We start from the raw sequence: 20,702 nt of genomic DNA on the forward strand, positions 1-20,702 counted from the left end.
ATTGATTTTTTTTTTTAAACCTATGTGGGGTAAGAGGCTGTTCCTCAGCTGCAGAGAGAGGAGCAAGTGAGCAGGATGGGTCAGTAACCCTGCCAGAATAAATATCCCAGGCAAAAGCAGGATGGGTTCAGTGTCTCTGCATCCCCTGGGGCGAGGTGAGCGGGCCCGTGCCAGCAGCACACAAAAGGCTTTCAGAGAGGAGTGGTTTCACCCCCCCCCAGTTCACAATATAAACCCATTAAAAATTATCTGGCTCTTCTGCTGGTTTTCTAGCAAGGAAATGCTTGCTTGGTTTTCCCAGGTCACTTCAAAATAAAAAAACAAAATCAGAGGGATGAAGCTGCTCTGAGGTCTCTGGTGAGCAGCCTGTGGTGCATCTCCTTCAGGCACAACACCCTCCACTTTCATGTCAAAGGGAATTCAAAAAAAGCAGCATTTTCTTTTCTCCTCCCTTATTTTGAAGGATAAGCTTACACCAGGGAAAATCCCACAAAACCCACAGACGTAAATGGGTAGCTGCTGTCCCCAGGAGTTAAGGCGCCAGGGGCAGGATGAGGCTGAGGATTTTACACAGGGATGCTCTGCTGCTCCTTTCCTACCTGTCCCCAGCAAGGATTTCAGCTGCTTCCACCACAAAAATCACAGAACAGATCCTCAAAACACTGGAAAAACCAGGAATGCCCAAAGTCTCTGCTCTGCATCAGCAGGGAGAGGCAGCAGCCTGCACCCACCCTGCTCCTGCGGGGCCGGCACAGCTCCTGGTGATGGCAAAAACAAATGATAAAACAGATGGTAAAACAAAATAATCCAGGAAATATGGGAATAATGAGGGTGTAAAGAGCTGTTCCACACCAGCCTGAGCTTCCTGGGAGATACCTGGCACCCTAACAAGCTCAGAGGCAGTAACATATAGGCATGAAGCAGTGGGGAATGCGACCTCCCAAAGCTTTCATAAATTGGGATTATGTAACTGGACAAGGGGAAAAAAAATAATAATATAGCCAAGCAGGTTATATAAACCATCTGTAAAATGTGAGAAAGCACTTGACATCCCACTACCCACTCCCTGGCACCCTCTCCCTGGGTTTTCTGCCACCAAAAACGAGCGAGGTCCTTCCAGTTGTGTCAAAACAAGCAGGGACAACAGACCAGCCAGGCTTTTGGGAATTAAATATTGCACCTCTGGCTGGTAAATGTGAAGTTTCCCTCCCCACAGAGCACAGCAAGGGAAGCCCAAGCCCTCCACTGGCAGCAGCTACAGCAGTGCTGAGCAAATTCAATTTCAAGTGACAGTTTGGGGGGAGACTAAAATAAACACTAAACAGAAATAAACAAGAAACTCCTTGTTTGCCAATTCCGTTTTAATTTAGCCTTTTCTCCGGGATAAATGGGGCAATTAAACTTGGATTTATTTAATTTTTTTTTTGTTTGTTTGTAGAAGCATCTCAGTGCTCAGATTTGGGGGTTTCTCCAAGCAATTTGTGAGCCCTGGCAGGGGGAAATGCTGGCTTTGATGATTTATCCCCACAAACGAGGGCTGAGCAGCACCTGGAGCATCCCCAGGGGGGAATCCCCAGCTCAGCACCCAGAAATAACCCAGCACCAGCTGCACCATAAATGCCAAATTATTCCGGGCCATTCCCAGTGAAACCAGCCTGCTCTGGGGCCAAGGGAGGAATTCTTGGAGAAGCATCACAAGGGGACAAACTGGGGTGGCAGTGCCACGGCTGTGAGGGGCAGGGGACAGCTCAGATTTGGGGACAATGCTGCACCCCCTGCCACCACAGGGTGGGGACAGCTCTGACACACACCTGGTGGGCAGCACCTGGGCTGGGGAGTGAGGCTGCATCACACCTGAGCTCCTTTTTGGGATGGTGGCGCCGCCCAGGAATGATGCTCCTTGTCAGGCTCATTTTATGTAATGTAAATAAAAAAGTACTTGCAATAATAATGTTTTCCCATCTAAGGACAATTATTTTTCCATCTAAGAGGAATACTGCTATTTACAAAGATGGGGCACTGCAGGTAGAGGAGGATTTAACTGCAGTCCCTCACAGCTCCTGACTCCTCACTTTACGATTATTTTCCTCATTTTCCAACGCGCTCGCTTGCAAAATCAGAAATCCTTACTAATCACAATTACTAGTTATGGAAAAAGCCTGTCAGCTCCATGAAAAACAAGTTACATGAACAACTTGTACGTTAGAGCACTCGTGGCCACTGCTTTACACCCACAAGCACAGAGCACTAAAATAATAATAATAAAAAAAATCCTTGCTAAGTAATATCTATCTCCCTGTAATGTGCACAGGATCAGGAGGAGTTTCACAGCTCCCTCAAGGGGCTGCAACAACTTTATATAAATTCACGTAACTGAGAGTGACTGTAAAATAAAATTGATATAAAATAGTATAAAATGAGAACTACCCGAGGACAAAGCATTTTTCAAGCCATTTACAAAATATTTTCCCCCTGAGCCAGCCTGGGAGCTGCAGCCAGCCCGAGGAGGTCTTGGTGCCAAGCATCTCAAACCTTCCAGCAAACTTTCTCCTTCTGCAGGCAGGTAATTAATTAAAACACGCGTAACCACGCGGCAGTGATGTTCCTGAGGGATGCAGTTTGCTTTTTGCTCAGGAATTGTCCTTATTTTTTGGTTCATCCCAGCAGGAAGGTGCTCTAACAGTGCTGGGAAAGGACCCCAACATGACTGAAGCGTGTGCTGCCCAAACACAGCCTTGGGAAGATGAGGTTATTTGCATTTATTTTTAAAAAAATAAACAAAAAAATCCAGATACAGGCTCTGCCAGACATATTTAATGATTTTCTTCTCCCCAGCCCTTCAACAGGACAGGGGAGGAGGCAGGAGGGAGGCAGCTTGCTGATGTTTTAAAGGAAGCAGCAATTTATGCTTTCAACTTTTTTAAACTTTCAATGCCAATTCCCAGGTTGGCTTTGGTATCCCAGCGACGCCCTCAAACCCACCTGAAGTTTAATAGCTCATTAGGGTGAGACACTGTTTGAACTCTATATTTAAAGCCATAAAGTATCAGCTCCTGGCTTCTTTTTTAAGGGTACTTTTGTTTTTAAGGGTACTTTTATTATTTGCAGAAATTCGGTGCAGCTTTGGAGCCTTTCCATTATATTTTATTTTTAAGGGTACTTTTATTATTTGCACCGGCGGGGGCAGAAACTCGGGACAGCTTTGGAACCTTTCCATTATATTTTTTTTTTATTATTATTATTTGCACCGGTGGGGGCAGAAATTCAGTGCAGATTTGGAGCTGCATTCTGGGGACACCCCGATGTCAGACCCATCTCCCACAAGCTTCTACATCCCATCGTGTCAAACAGAGTTTCCTGGGAAGAGCAGGCTCGCTCCAAAGTGCCTTTTAACAACAGAACCTCTGCAAGAGTTTTTACGCCCGGAGAGGAGGGGAAACGGCAGAAACTTTTAAAAAAAATTACATTTACCTTGTGCAGCCGCTTCTACCTGCTGTGTGCGGTGATGCACGCACCCTGCGGGCTCGCTGTGCCCGGTGCTGTCGGGAGAAGCGCTCCGGGAGCCTCGGATGGGGCCGGAGCAGCGGAACCCGCCTGGGCAGCACCGGCACCGGAGCGGCCCGGGATGCACCGGAGCATCCCCACGGGAACTCCCCACGGCGGGAACACAAACCCCGCTGCCACCCCCGCCCCGCGGGCGCCACCATCCCCTTCCCCAGCGCCCCTTCCCCGCTCGGTGTCCCCGCGTGTCCCCGGCACGTCCCAGCCCCGCACCGCCGCACGCTCCCGCACCGCCTGACCCCCGGCGGTGCCGCAGCCCCGCACGGGGCGTGGCGGGGGCTCAGCGCCGCTCACGGCGCTCTCCGGCCCGCGGTCCCACCTGTGGCCGCCGCTGTCGCCGCCGCTGCCGCCGCCGCCGCCCGGCTCCGAGTGCCCAGCGCGCCCGCCCGGCCCGGCCGCCCCGCCCCGCGCCTCGGCCCCGCCCTGCCCGCGTCTCATTGGCTGCGCCGCCTGCCCGTCTCCAGTTCGCGCCTTGCTATTGGCTGCAGAGGAGGGGATATGCAAATCAGAGCGCTGTGCCCGCGCGCTCGCTCGGGTGGCACCGGCGGGGCCGGGAGGGAGCGGGGACAGGAACGGGGACAAGGGACCGGGACAAGGGACCGGGACAAGGGACCGGGAATAGGGGACGGGGGACAGGGAATAGGGGAGGGGGACATGGGACGGGGACGTGGGACGGGGGACAGGGAGAGGGAAAGGGGACGGGGGACAGGGAACAGGGATGGGGACAGGGGCAGGGAACGGGGACAGAGACAGGAGACAGAGACGGGAACAGGGCACAGGAGATGGGGAACAGAAAACGAGGGACAGGGAACGGGGAGAGGGGATGGGGTACAGAGGACGGGGTACGGGGGACCGGGGCAGGGACAGGGGACAGGGAAATGGGACAGGGGACGGGGACAGCCCTGCCCCGGGAAGCGCCCCGGGCTGTTTGACCCGTGCCATGCCCCGGGGCTCAGCCCCATGCAGTGCAGGGCTCCTCACTGTCTGTCCCCAACCCCGCGGCTTCGTGCGACCCCCGCAAGGACCCCCCAAACCCCGAGGTGTCCCCGGCTCCCCAAGGTCAGCCCAATCCCTCGCAGCCCCTCCGGGGGTTGCAGCAAACACCGCGCTGAAGAGTGAAATATTGCCTCAAGGCTGGGGACAGAGCTGTGGGTTTGGCGGACACAGCGCTGCTGGAACACACAGAAATGTTCCAGTTCGGGATAAAAGAATTGAGATTTTTGTCAAGAATATCCCCCCCGAGATTAGAAATCAGAGCTTTTGTGATTAAACATCTCATCCCTGCTCATTGCTGCAGCACCTGAGCCAATAGAGACAACAAAATTTGGGGGCAGATTTAAATTGGGACATCTCTGTTTTTATAAAGTGGTCATTTTTTACCAGGTTTGTGTTGTAATGAGCGCCCACAGCTCCCAACCTGCACCCTCATTCCCACAGGTTGATCCAATAAAACCTTCAGGGCCAGGCTGGAGGCAGCGCTGCATTGGTGGGTGCTCTCTCACAGGTCTGCTCTATAGCTGAGTTTGATTTCCCAGCTGTAATTTAGACACTGGTGTCACTCATCAGAAATACAGAGTGAAAATTAAAGCCTGCTTTAGAAAAGGAAAACAAAAAGTTGTTTTCATGGCATTTAATTTTCAACCCTGGTGAATCTTGCATCTGGTTTCAAACATTTCCCTCCCGGCTTTAAATTTCCAAGGGCTTTAAATATTCATATACAAAACAAAATTAAAATATTGTGGGTTTGTAATACCAGGAAAACCCACAGCATAATTCCATCAGGCCCCTGAGATAACACCAAAACCCTGAAAAACCCCATGGGACCAATGGCAGCAATGAGTGAGGGGGTTCAGCCTGGTTTGTCCTTGTACTACAAAAATGGTAATTTTTTTTTTTTTTTGTTTGCATAGAAAGCACCCCCAAAAATGCATGGAAATAAAGATCAGGGTTGTTTTTTTAGAAAATAAAAGGCATCTTCCAAATCCCTGCTCTGCCAGTGCCAGACCCCTGCGGTCACTCTGCTTTCTTGGGTGGGGAGCTGCCCTAAACCCTCACTCACCCAGTGCTGGGGTCTGCCCCGCTCACCCCCAGCCCTGTAACACAACCTGGAGGAAATCTGTTCCATAAATAATCCTGTCTGGCTTTGTGACGCCTGCCAGGGGTACTGCCTGTTCCCCCTGGCCCTCCAGCTGGCCACACATGTCCTGCCCCAGCCCCGAAAGGACAGAGAGCCTTGGGGGAAGCCTGCGAGCAGGGAGCAAAGCCAAGGCACCTGCTCCCCAGCACCTCGTGTGAGGTGAGAGCAGCCTTCCTGAAACAGAGAGAGAGAGATAAAAAAATCATTAAAATAAAGCAGGGGGATATTTTTATTCATCCTTGTCTTCTGCTAAAAATAACCAGCGTTAATCTGCCTGGAGAGCGTGGGGAGGAGAGGAGTCCCTGCACCTTGGCTGAGCCACGAGGAGCCACATCAGTGGATCTCTCAAGAGTGGAGGAAGTGGCTTTTCTCTTTTCTCTCAGTTTCCTTTCGCGTGTGGCAGCACAAACCCACGGTCCTGGGGGCAGGGATCCTTCCCGGAGATCAAACCCATCCCTCCTCCCAGAACGCAGCCCACCATTGCCCGTTTTGGGGATCAAAGCAGCGTTTTTGGGAGCCTGGAAGCGCTGCGGCTTTGCCCACCCTCACCCCATGGTGCGTGTACCCCTCGGGACCCCCGTTTGGGCTGGCACAGGGTGGGCAGCGGGGCAGGAGCGGGGCTGTGGTCGTGGGAAGCAGCTCTGTGTTTACGGGAGGCGCAGCCAGGGCTTGCACAACAGGCGGCGGAGAACAGCGGAGCAGCACAACAGCAGAACGGCAGAACACCGTGTCCTTGCCACCGGCTGGAGGTGCAGCTCCCGGCAGGGACGGACGGACATGGGGACATGGGGACAAGGGGCAGCGGGGCAAGAGCACCTCCTTGGCATGGGGACTGTGGAGCCCGGGGATGCAGAGCAGCTGAGGAGGCGCTTTCTGTATGAAATGGGACATTCCCCTCAAATACAGAAATGGGACATTGCCCTCATTCCCCTCAGATGTTCCTGAGGAAAGGCCAGAGGGGGGATGCTGGCTGTGGAATGATCGGCCAGAGCCATCCCCTCATCCCTCCCGAGCCTCTCCCTCTCTGGTTGGATTCAAGGCTCTCAATGCGACTTTTTAACAGCCAACACATCCCCCCACATGTGGGGACTCCCACTGAAGTCCCTGCTGTGTCACAGGCCTGACCCTGCTGGATCTTTCCAGGTGCATTTCCAACCCAAAAATTACCAGACCGTGGCCCAAATCCTGCCCCTTGTTGCAAAAAGCCCCCAAGCCAGCAGACAGGGGCACCTCCTTCCAGAGGCTTCCCTGACCCTAGATCCTTCCCTGATCCTATATCCTTCCTTGATCCTATATCCTTCCCTGATCCTAGATCCATCCCCGATCCCAGATCCATCCCCGATCCCAGCTCCATCCCTGAGCTCCCATCTTCCTCACGGCGCTTCCTCCCAGACACCAGCACAGCTTTTACCAGACGAAAAGACACAAATATTTCCCCAGATTATCTCCCTTCTGAGGAAAAGGGGAAAATCGCTGCCTTCCCCTGCTGTCAGCGAGCAGCAGAGAGGCGGACAGAGCTCAGGGCTCCCCCAGCCCTGCCGGAGATCCAGCCCCACACGAGCAGCAAGGGCAGGATGCAGCAGCGGGGCCGGAGCAGGGAGGATAAATAAAGTCCGGCTTTGCCTTCCTGGCTCGAGGCCACTTCTAACACAAAGTACATTCCGGTCTGGACGTAACGAACTGTACCAGCCTCGGCCGGGGAGGGCTGGGGGTGCCTGGGGCTGCCCGGGCGGGTTCGAGCCGCAGCCTCGGGGCTGGGCACGGGGCTGAGGGGGGATCGATCCCCCCAGGACCCTCGGCTGTGCCCTGCCACGGAGATGCTGCTGCCAGACGGATCCGAGAGCCAGGAACCGCCGGGGATCGCCCGCAGGTGCCCCAATGCTTGCGGGGCTCCCGGAGAGCCGCGGGTGGGGGCACGGAGCGGGACCGGGGCCAGCGCCCCCCCAGCCCCTCCGGCGGCTCCCGGGGGGTTCGGAGCCGGGCTCGGCCCCTCCGTGCCGGGAGCCGCAGCCCGGGAGGCCGGAGCGGGCCGTGCCCCTGCCGGGAGCTGCACCGGGCGGGCGCCGTGCCAGGCGCCCGGCGTGGGGACGCGATGTACCGGGAGCGCCGGGAACAGCCTGACTCAGCGCCGGGCCGGCGGGGGGGCACCCGGCCAGGGCCACCCGGGGCCCGCGGGGCGGCTGGGCCGGGCCCGCTCGGGGCTCCTGCCCGGGGGGGGGCGGTGTGGCCCCCGGCACCAACCCCAGCATCCCCCCCAGTATCCCCCCAGCACCTCCCAGGACCCTCCTCCAATCATCCCTTTCAATATCCCCCCCAATATCCCGTCCTTGCTCCCCCCATATCCCCCCTGACATCCCTGCCAATATCCCCCCAATATTCCCCCCAGCACCTCCCAGGACCCCCCCCCCAGTCATTCCTTTCAATATCCCCCCCTAATATCCTTTCAATATCCCCCCCTAATATCCCCTCCTCATTCTCCCCGCGTCCCCCCAAACATCCCTGAAATATCCCCCCCTCATCCCCCCCAGCACCACCCCAACACCCTTTCAGCACCCCCTCCCAGGAGTGAATCCCCATCGATGTCACGGAGGTATCCCCCTCCCCAAAATCCTCCCTCCTTCATTCTGCTCCCCCAGCCCAGCTCACCAACATTTTGGGGAATTTGGTGCTAAAACACCCGCTGAGGGGGAGCCCAGCTGCAGGGAGAACCTCCCCCCAAGCTGGCTGCTGCAGAGCACCCAGCCCCGAGCTCTGCCCAGACCGTGCAGCCCAACATCCCCTCCTCACACCTCCCTGTACTGCTCTGCTTCCAGCAGCACCAATTATTCAGAATAAGGATTTTTTTCCACTCATGCCCTGGTGGACACCATCAGGGGGGTTGTGGAGGTGGGTGGGTGCCTGGATGTTCTCCCAGGGCCATTTCTGCATCTCCATGTCCCATTTGTACCCTCCACCGCTGCCATGAGCTGGGCAGTGCTCAGCCCTCAGGGGAACACCCTCAAGAGACCCCAGCTGCAGCTCCAAGGGTGGAGGAAAGGCTGAGATCCTCATGCCAGGTCCGGGAGCCCCTGGAGCTGATATCTGCCTAGGACAGGTCCCTGTCCTTCAGTCTGATCCTTCCCCTCTTCCAGCTCCAGGGGGAAAAAGTCGCAGTGGGAAAACAGGAGCACATCTGACATTGTTCCCTCTGTCACAGGCAAAGGCAAAGCCAAAGCAGCTGTGAAAAATCATCAACAATTGGTTTTGGCAAGAAGAGGCAAACCAGAGCTTTCCATGAATTTGTTTTTTTTTTTTTTTAATTTTTGCTAGAAAGGTTGCCTTTCTTCCAGAGAGAGCTTGAAGGATGGCTTGTGGCCAGCATCATCCCAAAGCCATCTCCCTGGGACAGCAAAAACCTGGCCCAGATTTAGGAAAACCTTGAGTGACAGGATCAGGCCCCCACATCCCTGGGGTCTGCGTTGGGGTCTGCACCCCACTGTGCCCCACAGCCAGGGAGGTTTTGCTGCTGCAGGCACAGCCCGAGGTGCCCCAGGCCAGCAGAGGGTGGTGGCGGCTCACTGGGGCATCTCCCTGAGGATTTGGGACTCCCCAAACCCCTGGTGCTGGCTGGGGTGTCCCACACCCTGCAGGGAGGTGTTTCATCCCTCTGGACCCTGCTGTGCCCAAGGGACACCCTGAGAGGGTCTGCTGCCCCCCAGCATGTCCTGAGCCCCACTGGGGGTAAAGGTTTATGGGGGGAACCAACCCAGAGCCAGGAGCAGGCAGGGAGCCCCAGGTGCCTCTGTGCACCCCCAAACCCCTCTGTGCACTCCAGATGTGGTTCTGGGCAGCCCCTCGGGCACAAACAGCCCCAAAATCCCCCCTGTGCCCCCCAATCCAGCCCAGCAGTGCCCCTGACCCCGCTGCAGGATCAGGCCCATCCTCATCCCAGGCTGCAGCAAACTGGGGCACCAAACTGTCCCCAAACTGTGCCTGTGGGGACATGGAATCAGCCAGGCTGTGCCTGGGCTCTCCCCCTGCTGAAATCACCGTCCTGAGCTGGGGCTGCAGGGCTGCTGCCTGTCCCTTCCACCATGGGGGCCAGGGGCTGCTCAAATCCCCAAAAATCCACATTTCCCCCTGCCAGGGCTGGGGCTGGCAGCCCCTGTGCCCCCGGGGTGAGGCTGCAGGAGCAAACAAACACAAACACACTCACAAACACACACACACACAGATACACACACACAGGTTTTCCTTGGAGATTCCTGCAAGGTTGGGAGTGGGGGGACTTTTCTGGGGGTGCCTGCAAAGCTGGGCACAGGGTGGGCACCCCACTGCAGCTGCAGCGATTGGGGATGCAGGGACACCCTGGAATGGGTAGAGAAGGAATTTTCAGTGCATCTGGGCAGAAATTATAAAGAAATCCAGAAGGAGAGAAAGAAGGAGAGGAAAAGGCGATGTCTGGGGTGAACAAAAGGGTTAAAGCAGCGCAGAGGAGGAGAGGTGAAGGCCGAGGGCTGGCGGAAAGGGGGGAGAGGTTGGGGAGCCGAGCTGGGCTGGGTGAGAACATCCTGTACCCTGGGGCAGGGCGGGCGAGGGGGCACCGGGGCGGGCATGTGCCACACGCCGCCCTGGGGAGCGGGGCACCCCCTTTGTAACATTTAGGGGTGACCAGGACGGGACGGGCTGGGACGGGGGGGACAATCCTGCTGCTGGCGTGGGGATCTCGGGCTGCCCTTCAGCCTCACATTCCCGGCTGCTTTACACCCTGTGCAGGGCAGGGGAGGAGGAAGGGGCACCCCAGTGCTGGCACCCCTCCATTGCCCATCTCCCCGCAGGCTGCAGCAGAGCCCTCCCGCCCAAGGATGCTATCTGCTCACCCCGGGTCTGTGCCCACCCTGCGGGGTCCCCCTGTCCCCAGGGCTGCCAGCAGCACCCCACACGCACCAGGGGCCCCTTCCTGTGTTTGTTAAGGCGCCGTGAGTCAGGCAGCGTCTGGTTTTCGGTTCAAGCCAATATTTACCAGCCCAGAGCTGCCAAAACAAAGCTGCGGCTTCACCAGTAAATACAGGGCTGAGATGGGGCGGGGGGAGGAAGGGAGGGGGATTTATGCGACCCCCACCTCAGCACAGCCCCCACCTCTCTGGTGCCACCACGAAAACGGGGGCACCACAAAAACAGGGACACCACAAAACCCGCAGAGTTTAGAGCTGCCTGCCCCCCCTTGCTCCCAGGGCAGGACTCGGGGGTGGCAGAGCTTGGGGGGCACTGCAGGGACCCCCAGGGCTGCGGTGCCCCGTCCCGGGGGTCTGTGCGGGGCTGGGGGTCCCTTTGGGCCGTGGGCACGGTGCCGCTGCCCTCTGCCGGTCCCAGCCCGGAGCACAGAGGCTTTGGGGCAGGAGGGGCTCCCCGGTGCCTGTCCCAGCCCCTCCGGGGGCTCCCAGTGCTGTGGGGACCCGCAGAGAGGGGAATCCAGGGAGAGACCCCTGTCCTGTGTCCCCCGGGCGGGCTGGTGCTGCAGGAGAAGGTTTGCTGTCCCCATCCCTGTCCCCAGCTGCCCCTTGCCCCACTGAGGACATTGCTCTGATGGGGTCTCCTGCCAAGAGAACAAGACCCTCCAGGTCTTAACCACCCGCCACAAGTTTAAAACTAAAACCCAGCTCAGAATTTTCTCCTCTTGCAGCCCCTCTGAGCCAGACTGGTGCCCATATTGCCCCCCATGTTCCCCTTCAACACTGGGGGCTCCCTCAAGCTGTGCCACCCTCCCAGAGGCGTCCCTGGTGTTTCTGCAGGTGCAGATCCTCAAGCTGCCAGTCAGCCTTGTCCTGAAAATGAATTTTCCTGCAGCACCTCCTCGGCTGCCAGGGGGTGCCCTCAGCCTTTGTGGCCTCCCCAGCTGGTGCAGAGCCCTCGGGGCAGTGGGCAGTGGCACCGGGGGTTCCTGTGATCCCCAGGGACAGAAAAACACGGGGTGAAGTCTGCACTGGAGGAGCCAAGAGCACCCTCACCGATGATCCCCCCATCTCCTGCTGCTCCCACAGCTCTGCCAGACAGCTGCCTCCTCTTCCTCACCCTGCTATGTGCCACAGCAGGAAATAAACCGAGACCAGCACAGCCTCAGACCCCGGGGCTGCTGCATCTCCCCCTTCCCGGCACCCCCTTTTTAAACTCACCTGGGGCAGAGCTCAGCCCACGGCCTGCTGCTGGCCCAGCCCACATGGTTGGGTGATTGCACACACACACAGGTGAAGCCATCATGTCCTGGTGGCTTCTTCAGGGACTGCCTGGCCCTGCTGTCCCTGTCCTGGGCCACGTTTGGTGAACTTCACACCAGGTTTGAGTGAAAACTCCACCGTGCATCTCGGCAGAAGCTGGTCTTTATTCAAATTCTCCCACTAAAGCTAAACCCAGGAGAGGGGGCAAGGCAGGGGCAGCGCAGAGGGGCACGGGGGGCTCTTCCTTCACCGCCTCCTGGACTCGTGGGGGTCCATGCAGATCCCAAAGTCGGTGTTGGTGATGGAGCCCACGATGGTTCTGTCGGTCTCGCAGGTCAGGCCTCTCTCACAGGGACACTTGTAGTAGACCCCATAGAGGCTCTGCAGGGAACAAGGGCTCGGTGCAGCGTGGGGGGGACGCGCCCCACGCCCGCCCAGCCCTGGGAGCAGGGGGCACCTACCTTTGGGGAGCACTCCTGGGTCTCAGCTGCCTTCGGGGCGCAGCGGGCCAGGCTGAGGCCGTCGGTTCGGTGGCAGCAGCCGCTCTTGCACTGGGCACTCTGCAGGCACAGCTCCCCCGTGTCCTGCAGCACAAACAGCACCGGGTCCCTCTTTGCTCCCCTTCAGTCTCACCCTAGCTGTGAGCCCAGGGGTTTGGGGGGTGTTGAACACCAGCTCTGCTTTTGGCTGAGGCTCAGCAGCACTGTCCCCATGCCACAGCCTCCCACTCTGCCCCAAAATACCACCCAACTCAGAGTGGTTTTTTTGCTGGACTCACAGGAGGGCTGAGACACCACAGTATCACAGACATCTTTTATGGAAAATCCTTTCCTTAGGATTTTTCCTCCTGAGAAGCTGAGAGGCCTCAGGAACAAAATGCAAACAATGGTTATCTGCTGCTGTGGGATGCAACAGGTGCATCTGGGATTGGTCTCATGTGGTTGATTGTAATTAATGGCCAATCACAGTCAGATGGCTCGGACTCTCTGTCCGAGCCACAAACCTTTGTTATCATTCCTTCCTATTCTATTCTTAGCTAGCCTTCTGATGAAATCCTTTCTTCTATTCTTTTAGTATAGTTTTAATGTAATATATATCATAAAATAATAAATCAAGCCTTCAGAAGCATGGAGTCAGATCCTCATCTCTTCCCTCCACCTAAGACCCCTGTGAGCACGGTCACACCACAGGAAAAGCATTTCCCCTCCCCAGGCCCTGTGAACCATCCAGGCTGGGGGTCCTGCCTGGTTCAAGCAGGGCAGAGAGTTTGTCTGCTCCCCTTTTTGTGTTCCCTATCCCTTTACAGAGCTGATTTCCCAGGCTCCAAGTTCCCTCACAGACACCTCCACCCCTCCGTGCGTGTCCCCTGCAGCAGTGGGGCCCTCGTGCCAGGCACAGGGCTGGCGTCCCCTTACCAGGTTGAAGATGAGCCCTCGCTCCTGCGGCGCCAGCAGGGCTGGGGGCAGGAGCAGCAGGGCCAGCAGCAGGCAGGCAGGCAACACCTTGGCCATGGTGGGCTCGCTGTGGCTGCGCCTCGGGGCCAGCAGCTGCTTTATAGCCAGCCACAATCGCCATCAGCTGATGTGGCTGCTCCTATCACACCTGGGCCCATGGCATTGGGACACTGCTGCGGTGCCCAGGGCAAGGGCCCGGCCATGCCAGGGCAGCCAGGTGCTGTCCCCAGGTGCTGTCCCCACCGGCCGTGACACCCTGCCCTTTAGTAGCTCCTTTGGCCAAACGGAACACAAAATAATGGCACTTGTGTCTGGAGTCACATTTTAGTTCAATGGCTTGCTCTGTCTCACCCCCCCCCCAAAATGTAAGATTTATTCTAAACCCGTGACCCTCCCCTGCAGTATCAGGTATCTGTAACCCCATTGACCCCAGTTTTATTCCACACCCACTTTTAATCTCCCTGTTAAGCTGTGGGAGGCAGACCAGGTTCTCTCTTGGCCCTTTTCCCCCTGGGCTCTCCCTCTCTCCCTCCCTTCCCCTTCCTCCCTTTTCCCTCAAGAACCATGCTGCTCCCGGGGGTGGGACCCCCAATAATTAACACCCTCACCCAATCAGCACCCTCAGGAGCCCTGTGGAATCTCCTTGCCTGCTGCTCCCAGTGAAAACACATCCTGGGGGGCCCTAATGGACAGCTTCACTTCTGTGCTTCCTCTTCCTCCTCTGCTTCCCCGTGGAGCTGGGGCTCTCTGGGATGCTCTCCTTGCTGGCTGCTGCTGATGGTTCCTGGGCAAAGTCAGGGCTGGTTGCTACAGCAGGAGTTCTGCTCCACGGGACAGCCACCAGATCCTCCATCTCTCAAATGGAACCACGGAAACCTGCTGGAGAAAGCTGATGTAGTGCAGGAAAGCAGAGCCTTCTGCGAGGATCCAGAGCCCACCACGGTCCCCAGCCCAAGGGCCACCACTTCAGCCTGCCCTGCCAAATATTTGCTGTGTGTCTGTGTTTGGGGGGGTGGGGCTGATGAAGGGCAAACAGCCCTGAGAATGACACAGATTCTCGTGCCCACAGTGGCCTGGCTGTTCTTGGATGTGATTAATGGCCACACAGCCCTGGACTTTGACAGGCACAGGGGTGATGCTGAGGCTGGCACTGGCTGCAGGGTCACCATCACAGTGTCACCTGTCCCCATGACCCCAGGATCTCACCGGGCTCTGCTGCGTGCCCCGTGATGTGCCCCAAATTCTGTGTCCCAAATTCTGTGTCCCGATTTCTGTGTCCCCTTGGCTGTGACCCCCTGCCCTTCCAGCCCTCACCAGGGTCCTCCTACACTGGTAGGGAGCCCAGGGGCTGCTGCATCAGTCCCTGGCACATTGTGGGGCGCACACTGGGGGTCTCATCCCAACATGCATCCCAGGGCTGGTGGCACATCCTGGGACACACCCAGGGGTGTGGGGGGCAGCCCAGGCACGTTCTGGGTGTGCAAGGCACAGCCCAGGGCATTACTGGGGGCATAGAGGGCACCCCTGAGGGCATTGCAGGGCACAGGGGAGCTCTGGGGCACAGCCCAGGGCATTAATGGGGGCACAGATGGGACAGAGGGCACCCCCGAGGGCATTGCAGGGCACAGCCCAGGGGCACAGGCTGCACCCCAGGACAGACTGGGGTTATTTGGGTTACACTGGGGATATTTGGGTAACTCCAAGGTGCCTCTCAGGGCACCCGGAGGAGGCGAGGGGCGCATCCCGAGCGAGCATCCCCGGCGCGCAGGGCGCATCCCCGTTCAGGAGCATCCCCAAAGGCGCCGCCCGCCCCCTCCGGCTGCGGCTGCGGGGTCGCTCCGGCTCCTCCCGGGTCCCCCCCGGCTCTCCGGGGGTGGGAGGAGGTCTCGCCGCCGCCGCCTCCCGGGGCGGTCCCGCCGCCGCCGGAGCCTCCGCCGCCCCCGCTGCCGCCGGGCGGGGCCGCAGCGGGACCGGAGCGGGACCGGGAGCCCCGGGGCTGGAGCGGGCCCGGAGCGGAGCGGGAGCCCCGGTGCCGGTGCCGCTGCCCCGCCATGTCCAAGCTGCTGCCGGCGCAGGAGGCGGCGCGGATCTACCACACCAACTATGTGCGGAATGCGCGGGCCATGGGGGTGCTCTGGGCCGTCTTCACGCTCTGCTTCTCCATCCTGATGGTGGTGACCTTCATCCAGCCCTACTGGATCGGCGACAGCATCGACACGCCGCAGGCCGGCTACTTCGGCCTCTTCTCCTACTGCATCGGCAACGCGCTCACCGGTGAGCTCATCTGCAAGGGCAGCCCCCTGGACTTCGGCACCATCCCCTCCAGTGCCTTCAAAACTGCCATGTTCTTCGTAGGCGTCTCCACCTTCCTCATCATCGGCACCATCCTCTGCTTCAGCCTCTTCTTCTTCTGCAACGCGGCCACCGTGTACAAAGTGTGCGCCTGGATGCAGCTGGCGGCGGGTGAGCGGGGCCGGGGGATGCGCGGGGAGCGGGGGGACCCCGGGGGCCGCCCCTTTGCCTTTCTGCCCCCGACTCTGCTGGGAACGGGAGGTTTGGACAGGTAAGAGACCCCAGTGTCACCTCCAGGCCATGTGCTCCCCCTTACTGGTTACCAGCGGGGAGTTTTTAGTAAAAAACTCCTTCCAGAGCAGCTGAGACGCAGCCGCTTGTCGGGTGATGCTTCCCCAGGTGATGCTGCCAAACCCTGTTGCTCCAAACCGTGTTGCTCCAAACCTTGTGGCCCTAAACTTTGTGACCCCAAACCTTGTGGCCCCAAACCTTGTGGCTGCCAAAACTTGTGGCCCCAAACCTTGTTGCTCCAAACCTTATGGCCCCAAACCTTGTGGCTGCCAAACCTTATGACCCCAAACCTTGTGGTCCTCAAAACTCGCTTCTCCCAGCGCCGCTGCTCCTGCTCAGCCGCAGGGAGGCTTCAGAGGATCAGTTCGAGAGCACCGAAAATCCCCCCCAGGGCACAGAGCGCTCTCCGGTGTTTGGGATCCGGCAGGAACGGAGCAGGCACGCAGCGGTGATGCTTGCTGGCCCATTGTAGTAACTCCCTGAGCTCGGGGAATAATGCAGAGGAGGATGGAACACGGGGATGGGACTGACCGGCTGATTTGGTACCATCACTGGCATTTTCTCCCTTTGCTGCTCATCCCCGCGGCTCTCAAGCCTTCCCCATCCCTCCCCAAGGCACCTGAGACACCTGTAACCCAACTCCTGGCTCAGCTGGAACCCGAGCCAGGCCTTTGGTGCTCCTGAATGATTGATGTGAGCCGGGGCCACAGCCCCGCTGACACCCGCGGGAGGGGGCACGGGGTTCCTTCAGTGCCCTGATAAAGAATCGAGCTCAAGCGAAGATTTAGATAAGGAGCTTGGGGCAGCTCAGCCTCCTGGGGAGCAGCAGCAGAGAGGCTTTGCTGTGGCAGTTGGGGTTTTTCCATTTTTTGTTGTGGTTCTGAATACTCTGTTGCTCTGAATGTTCTGTTGTTTTTCTCTTCTGGGTAACAGAAAGTTGTCACAGGCAGTTCTGCCAGAGGGACAGGTACTGCTGCATTTCAGGAATTATTTTACAAAGTAGGCAGGCTGAGAGGATCAATTTCCCGACCTTTCCTGACAATTTCACAGAAATTATTTCTTTCCCACTTTCCCCATTTCTCTGTTAGTTACAGGGAAGATTTATTCTGTATGCAGTTAACCAGCTGCTTTTCCATGAACAGAAATCCTCTCTGCAGATAAGGAAGCTGCCTGCTCACCTTGCAGCTGGCTTGTCCCCAAGCCAAGGGAAAAGAAAACATTGGCAAGGACAAGGCCACTGGCCCAGAAAGGGGTTCTGGTTTTTGAGCACCTGGCGGCAGAGAAGGGACACAGGTGTGGGACAAGGTGCTGCAGATGTCCATGAGGGGCAGGGACAAACACCTGCTTGTCCATCATGGGCTTGTTTCCAGTGTGACAGGAGTCAGGGACTGCCCCACATCTGCAGCAGTTACTTCCCACACAGGAATGGAGCATGTGAAGGGCTTTCGTTAATCATGTCCCAAAACCTTGCATATTAACTCACCCTACGCCTGGTCATTGTTCTTGTCCAGTAAATTAAATTTCTCTGAGTGGGGGAAAAAGGCAGCGCTGAGATCTGGGGCACGAGCTGCCCTTCAGCAGCCTGCTGGCACAGCTGCCATGGCAAAGGTGAGCTGAGGTGCTGGGGACCCGTGACCAGGCTGGAGCAGCTCCCAAGGTTTTGTGTGAGCTCTGAGCAGTCACAGGAGCTGCTGCTGGAACCAGCACAGCTGAACAAGCAGAATTAATCTGCCCACAAAGCTGCTGCTGACAGCAGCTCCACCTTAGCAAACCCTGGGCTGGAATCAGCTGCAAGGAGCTAGGCCAGGGTTTGCACTCGCACAGACTGAACCCATTGCAGTTGTGTTTGGAGAGATTTCCTTGGAGTGCCACGGGCAGGGCTCTGTGCAGAGGGAGCAGAAATGTTGCCTGGGCAACGCAGGGACAGGAGATGCTGGTGCTGCTGGTCCTTGGCTGGGGGAAGGCATCACAGCAGATCCTGCTCCTCCTCCTCCTCCCTGCCTGTGCAGCACAGCCCATGGGGATGAGCAACCCCAGTGCCTTCAAGGGACAAATGTGCAGCACCTGATGTGTTTGCAGTGCGATGTTTGCTCCTCCAGCTGCTCTCTCCACGTCAGTGTTGGTGCCTGGAAAATAGAATGCATCTTTCAATTGGGGTGAGTATAAAAGCAAACCTGTAGTTGAAAGCTTTCAGGTGAATAACATGGTGAAAAGTACATGTGGAATAGTAATTCTACAATTTTTATAAGGTTAGGAGGTTAGTGCACTTATCATCCACTGTCCAGTCAAAAGGTTAGGTGGTTAGGTAATAATTCCTGGGGCCCTGACCCTCTGGAAGCAGTCCAGGGGTTTCTTTTGCCCTACTTTTGTTGTGTCTGGTCCAGATTCTGGCTGGAAAAGAGAACGTTCTTGAAGTTAGCTCTCTTCTTGGAATAAGACTAAACAAGTTAGGAATGTGTTTATAAGGTTAGCTTACTATTGCTAAAGGCAGAGAAGAAAGATTAGAAAAATACTTGAAGCTACAGTTACAAGTATTCTCTATACAGCTATCTACAAAGCTACAAATTTACGTAAAACAAAAAAAGGTAAAAATCTTTGGCACCATCATCAGCAGAGGAGCTCAGTGTCCCCCTGTCCCTGCAGCTACAGGGCTGATGATCGGCTGCCTGATCTACCCCGACGGCTGGGACTCCACCGAGGTGAGGAGAATGTGCGGGGACAAAACCGACAAATACACGCTGGGCGCGTGCACCGTGCGCTGGGCGTACATCCTGTGCATCATCGGCATCCTGGACGCCCTCATCCTCTCCTTCCTGGCCTTCGTGCTGGGCAACCGGCAGGACAACCTCCTCCCCTCGGATTTCAAAGTGGAGGATAACGGTGGGTGTGCTGGGATCGCTCCTGAACAGAGATTCAGCCCAGGGGCGGTGACTTCAGAGGCTGCCTGGAATAGAGACCAGACAGGGTTAAAGGAATAAAGTAGGATTTAAAATAAATATTTATTAAAATAATATTTTAATTATATTATTAATTATAGTATATAATATAATATTATTATTTAATATTAATAATTATTAATTTAATTTTAATAATTATTTAATATTATTATTTAATGTAATTATTTAATATAATTATTATTTAATATAATAATCATACAGAGTTAAAGGAATAAAGTAGGATTTTAAATAAATATTTATTAAAATAATATTTTAATTATATTATTTAATATGATTATTATTTAATACGATTATTATTTAATGTAATTATTTAATATAATTATTATTTAATATAATAATCATACAGAGTTAAAGGAATAAAGTAGGATTTCAAATAAATATTTATTAAAATAATATTTAATTATATTATCCATTATAATATTTAATATTATTATTATTTAATATAATTATTATTTGACATGATAATTTAATATAATTATTATTTAATATAATTCTTTAATTCTATTCTATTATCAGTATTGTTTATTAAAATAATATTTTAATAAGAGGAAATCTAATAAATATAAATAGCCCTTCAAAGGATGCACCTTGGGCAGTACAAGAGCCTGGCTGTGCCACCACCCAAGATGCACTCAGAGTCATGAGTTTTCACACTTTGATAAGTTTTGGTCCATTTCCATGCTGGGGTTCATTGTCCAGTTCCAGCCCCAGGTTCTGCAGTCCCATCCTTCTCCATTCCCTGCTGTTTGCACTTTTTGGGCCCAAAGCTGCAGCAGCATCCTTGGTTCTGGGGTTGGAAAAGGATTGTTCTGTGTGACTGAGCTGCTAATGCTTTATATGAAATTCAGAGTTAAATAGCAATGCAGTACAGAATCTGGAAAATATGAAAGCTCAACCCTAAGGCATTGAGGCCACTGCTGCTGCTTGGGTGGATGGTGGGTGGCTCCATCCCTGCCACAGCCACACACTGCTCTGTAGGGAGGGAGAGCCAGCAGCAGAAAACTGATGGAGAACAAGGCAGGAGCCCAAATCCACCCAGATTACATTTCCCAGGCCTCTGGGGCTTTGTTCTCATTTTAAACATCTTCCTTTTTGAAAATAAACCTGCAAAACAGACTCATCCTTTCAGTTTTACACACTAACTCTGCAATTCTCTTTTTGTTTTACAGAAGAGGGAAATGACTGACAGAGCTGATCACCACGTAAGTGATAACCCACACAGATTTTTAATATTCCCAGCATCCACCATGTCACTGTTTTATTCTGATTCCCAAAGCATTGACAGCTGATTTTGGTGCTGGAGTCTCACATTGGTTTTATTTGTGGCTAAAGAAGAAATTATCTTTGCTTTGCCTCCCAAAACTGGGAAAGCACAAACCCTTGCCAAGTGCAAAATAAAAGAAGCACAAAATTTGAAGTCAAACTACATTTCCCAACAGCTGCCTTACTCTTTCTGTTCCCAGGGACATCCAGAGCTCTTCTTCCATCAGCCCTTTTCTTTGAAGTGACTCTTCTAGGAAGCTTAAACTTACCAAATTCTGTGGATTTTCTACAGCTGTTTTCTTCACCCATGGGGCTGCTCTTGGCTCACAGCTCTTGTGGAGCTTATTTGGTGAAAAGAGCCCAAAATGGACATGAGTTTTTCTGAGTCCATCAGCAAGAGGGACAAGAGGGCAAGGATGGCAATTTGCTGCTTTTTGGGGGGGTTTGTACACCTTCTTTCAAGGAAATTATTTATGAATTAAAGAAAAAAAAAACAAACAACACCAAACCACCAAAATATCAGTGTTTTGGGTTTTGTGCTTTTCTCCTGAGG

The 20,702-nt window shown here is 55.1% G+C and overlaps 2 protein-coding genes across 4 annotated transcripts; one reads left to right on the forward strand and one right to left on the reverse strand.

Annotated features, from left to right (window-relative positions):
• Nucleotides 1-12,038: 12,038 nt before the first annotated feature.
• Nucleotides 12,039-14,197, reverse strand: CLPS (colipase). Of its 2 annotated transcripts, none has more exons than XM_058039900.1 (3): nt 13,955-14,197; nt 12,354-12,476; nt 12,039-12,273 (listed from the first exon to the last, which is right to left on the reverse strand). In XM_058039900.1, exons 1-3 carry the CDS (start codon nt 14,015-14,017, stop codon nt 12,139-12,141), a joined length of 321 nt encoding a protein of 106 aa, XP_057895883.1. In that variant the 5' UTR covers nt 14,018-14,197; the 3' UTR covers nt 12,039-12,138. The 2 variants fall into 2 exon arrangements, with proteins under 2 accessions (XP_057895883.1, XP_057895882.1); XM_058039899.1 differs by lacking the exon at nt 13,955-14,197 and adding an exon at nt 13,308-13,403.
• A 1,108-nt stretch (nt 14,198-15,305) lies between these two features.
• Nucleotides 15,306-20,651, forward strand: LHFPL5 (LHFPL tetraspan subfamily member 5). Of its 2 annotated transcripts, XM_058039969.1 has the most exons (5): nt 15,306-15,620; nt 15,702-15,809; nt 18,573-18,809; nt 20,056-20,088; nt 20,350-20,651. In XM_058039969.1, exons 1-4 carry the CDS (start codon nt 15,398-15,400, stop codon nt 20,070-20,072), a joined length of 585 nt encoding a protein of 194 aa, XP_057895952.1. In that variant the 5' UTR covers nt 15,306-15,397; the 3' UTR covers nt 20,073-20,088; nt 20,350-20,651. The 2 variants fall into 2 exon arrangements, with proteins under 2 accessions (XP_057895952.1, XP_057895951.1); XM_058039968.1 differs by having other exon boundaries at nt 15,306-15,809.
• Nucleotides 20,652-20,702: the final 51 nt, after the last annotated feature.

This window comes from Melospiza georgiana, chromosome 23, assembly GCF_028018845.1.
Source record: "Melospiza georgiana isolate bMelGeo1 chromosome 23, bMelGeo1.pri, whole genome shotgun sequence".
NCBI lineage: Eukaryota > Metazoa > Chordata > Aves > Passeriformes > Passerellidae > Melospiza > Melospiza georgiana.

Coding starts and splice junctions, on each gene's coding strand:
- CLPS (XM_058039899.1), bottom strand. CDS start 13,403: ATGGCCAAGGTGTTGCCTGCCTGCCTGCTGCTGGCCCTGCTGCTCCTG. Junction 12,477..13,307: donor GAGGGCTCATCTTCAACCTG/GTAAGGGGACGC, acceptor TTTGTGCTGCAG/GACACGGGGGAGCTGTGCCT. Junction 12,274..12,353: donor CCCAGGAGTGCTCCCCAAAG/GTAGGTGCCCCC, acceptor TGTTCCCTGCAG/AGCCTCTATGGGGTCTACTA.
- LHFPL5 (XM_058039968.1), top strand. CDS start 15,398: ATGTCCAAGCTGCTGCCGGCGCAGGAGGCGGCGCGGATCTACCACACC. Junction 15,810..18,572: donor CTGGATGCAGCTGGCGGCGG/GTGAGCGGGGCC, acceptor CTGTCCCTGCAG/CTACAGGGCTGATGATCGGC.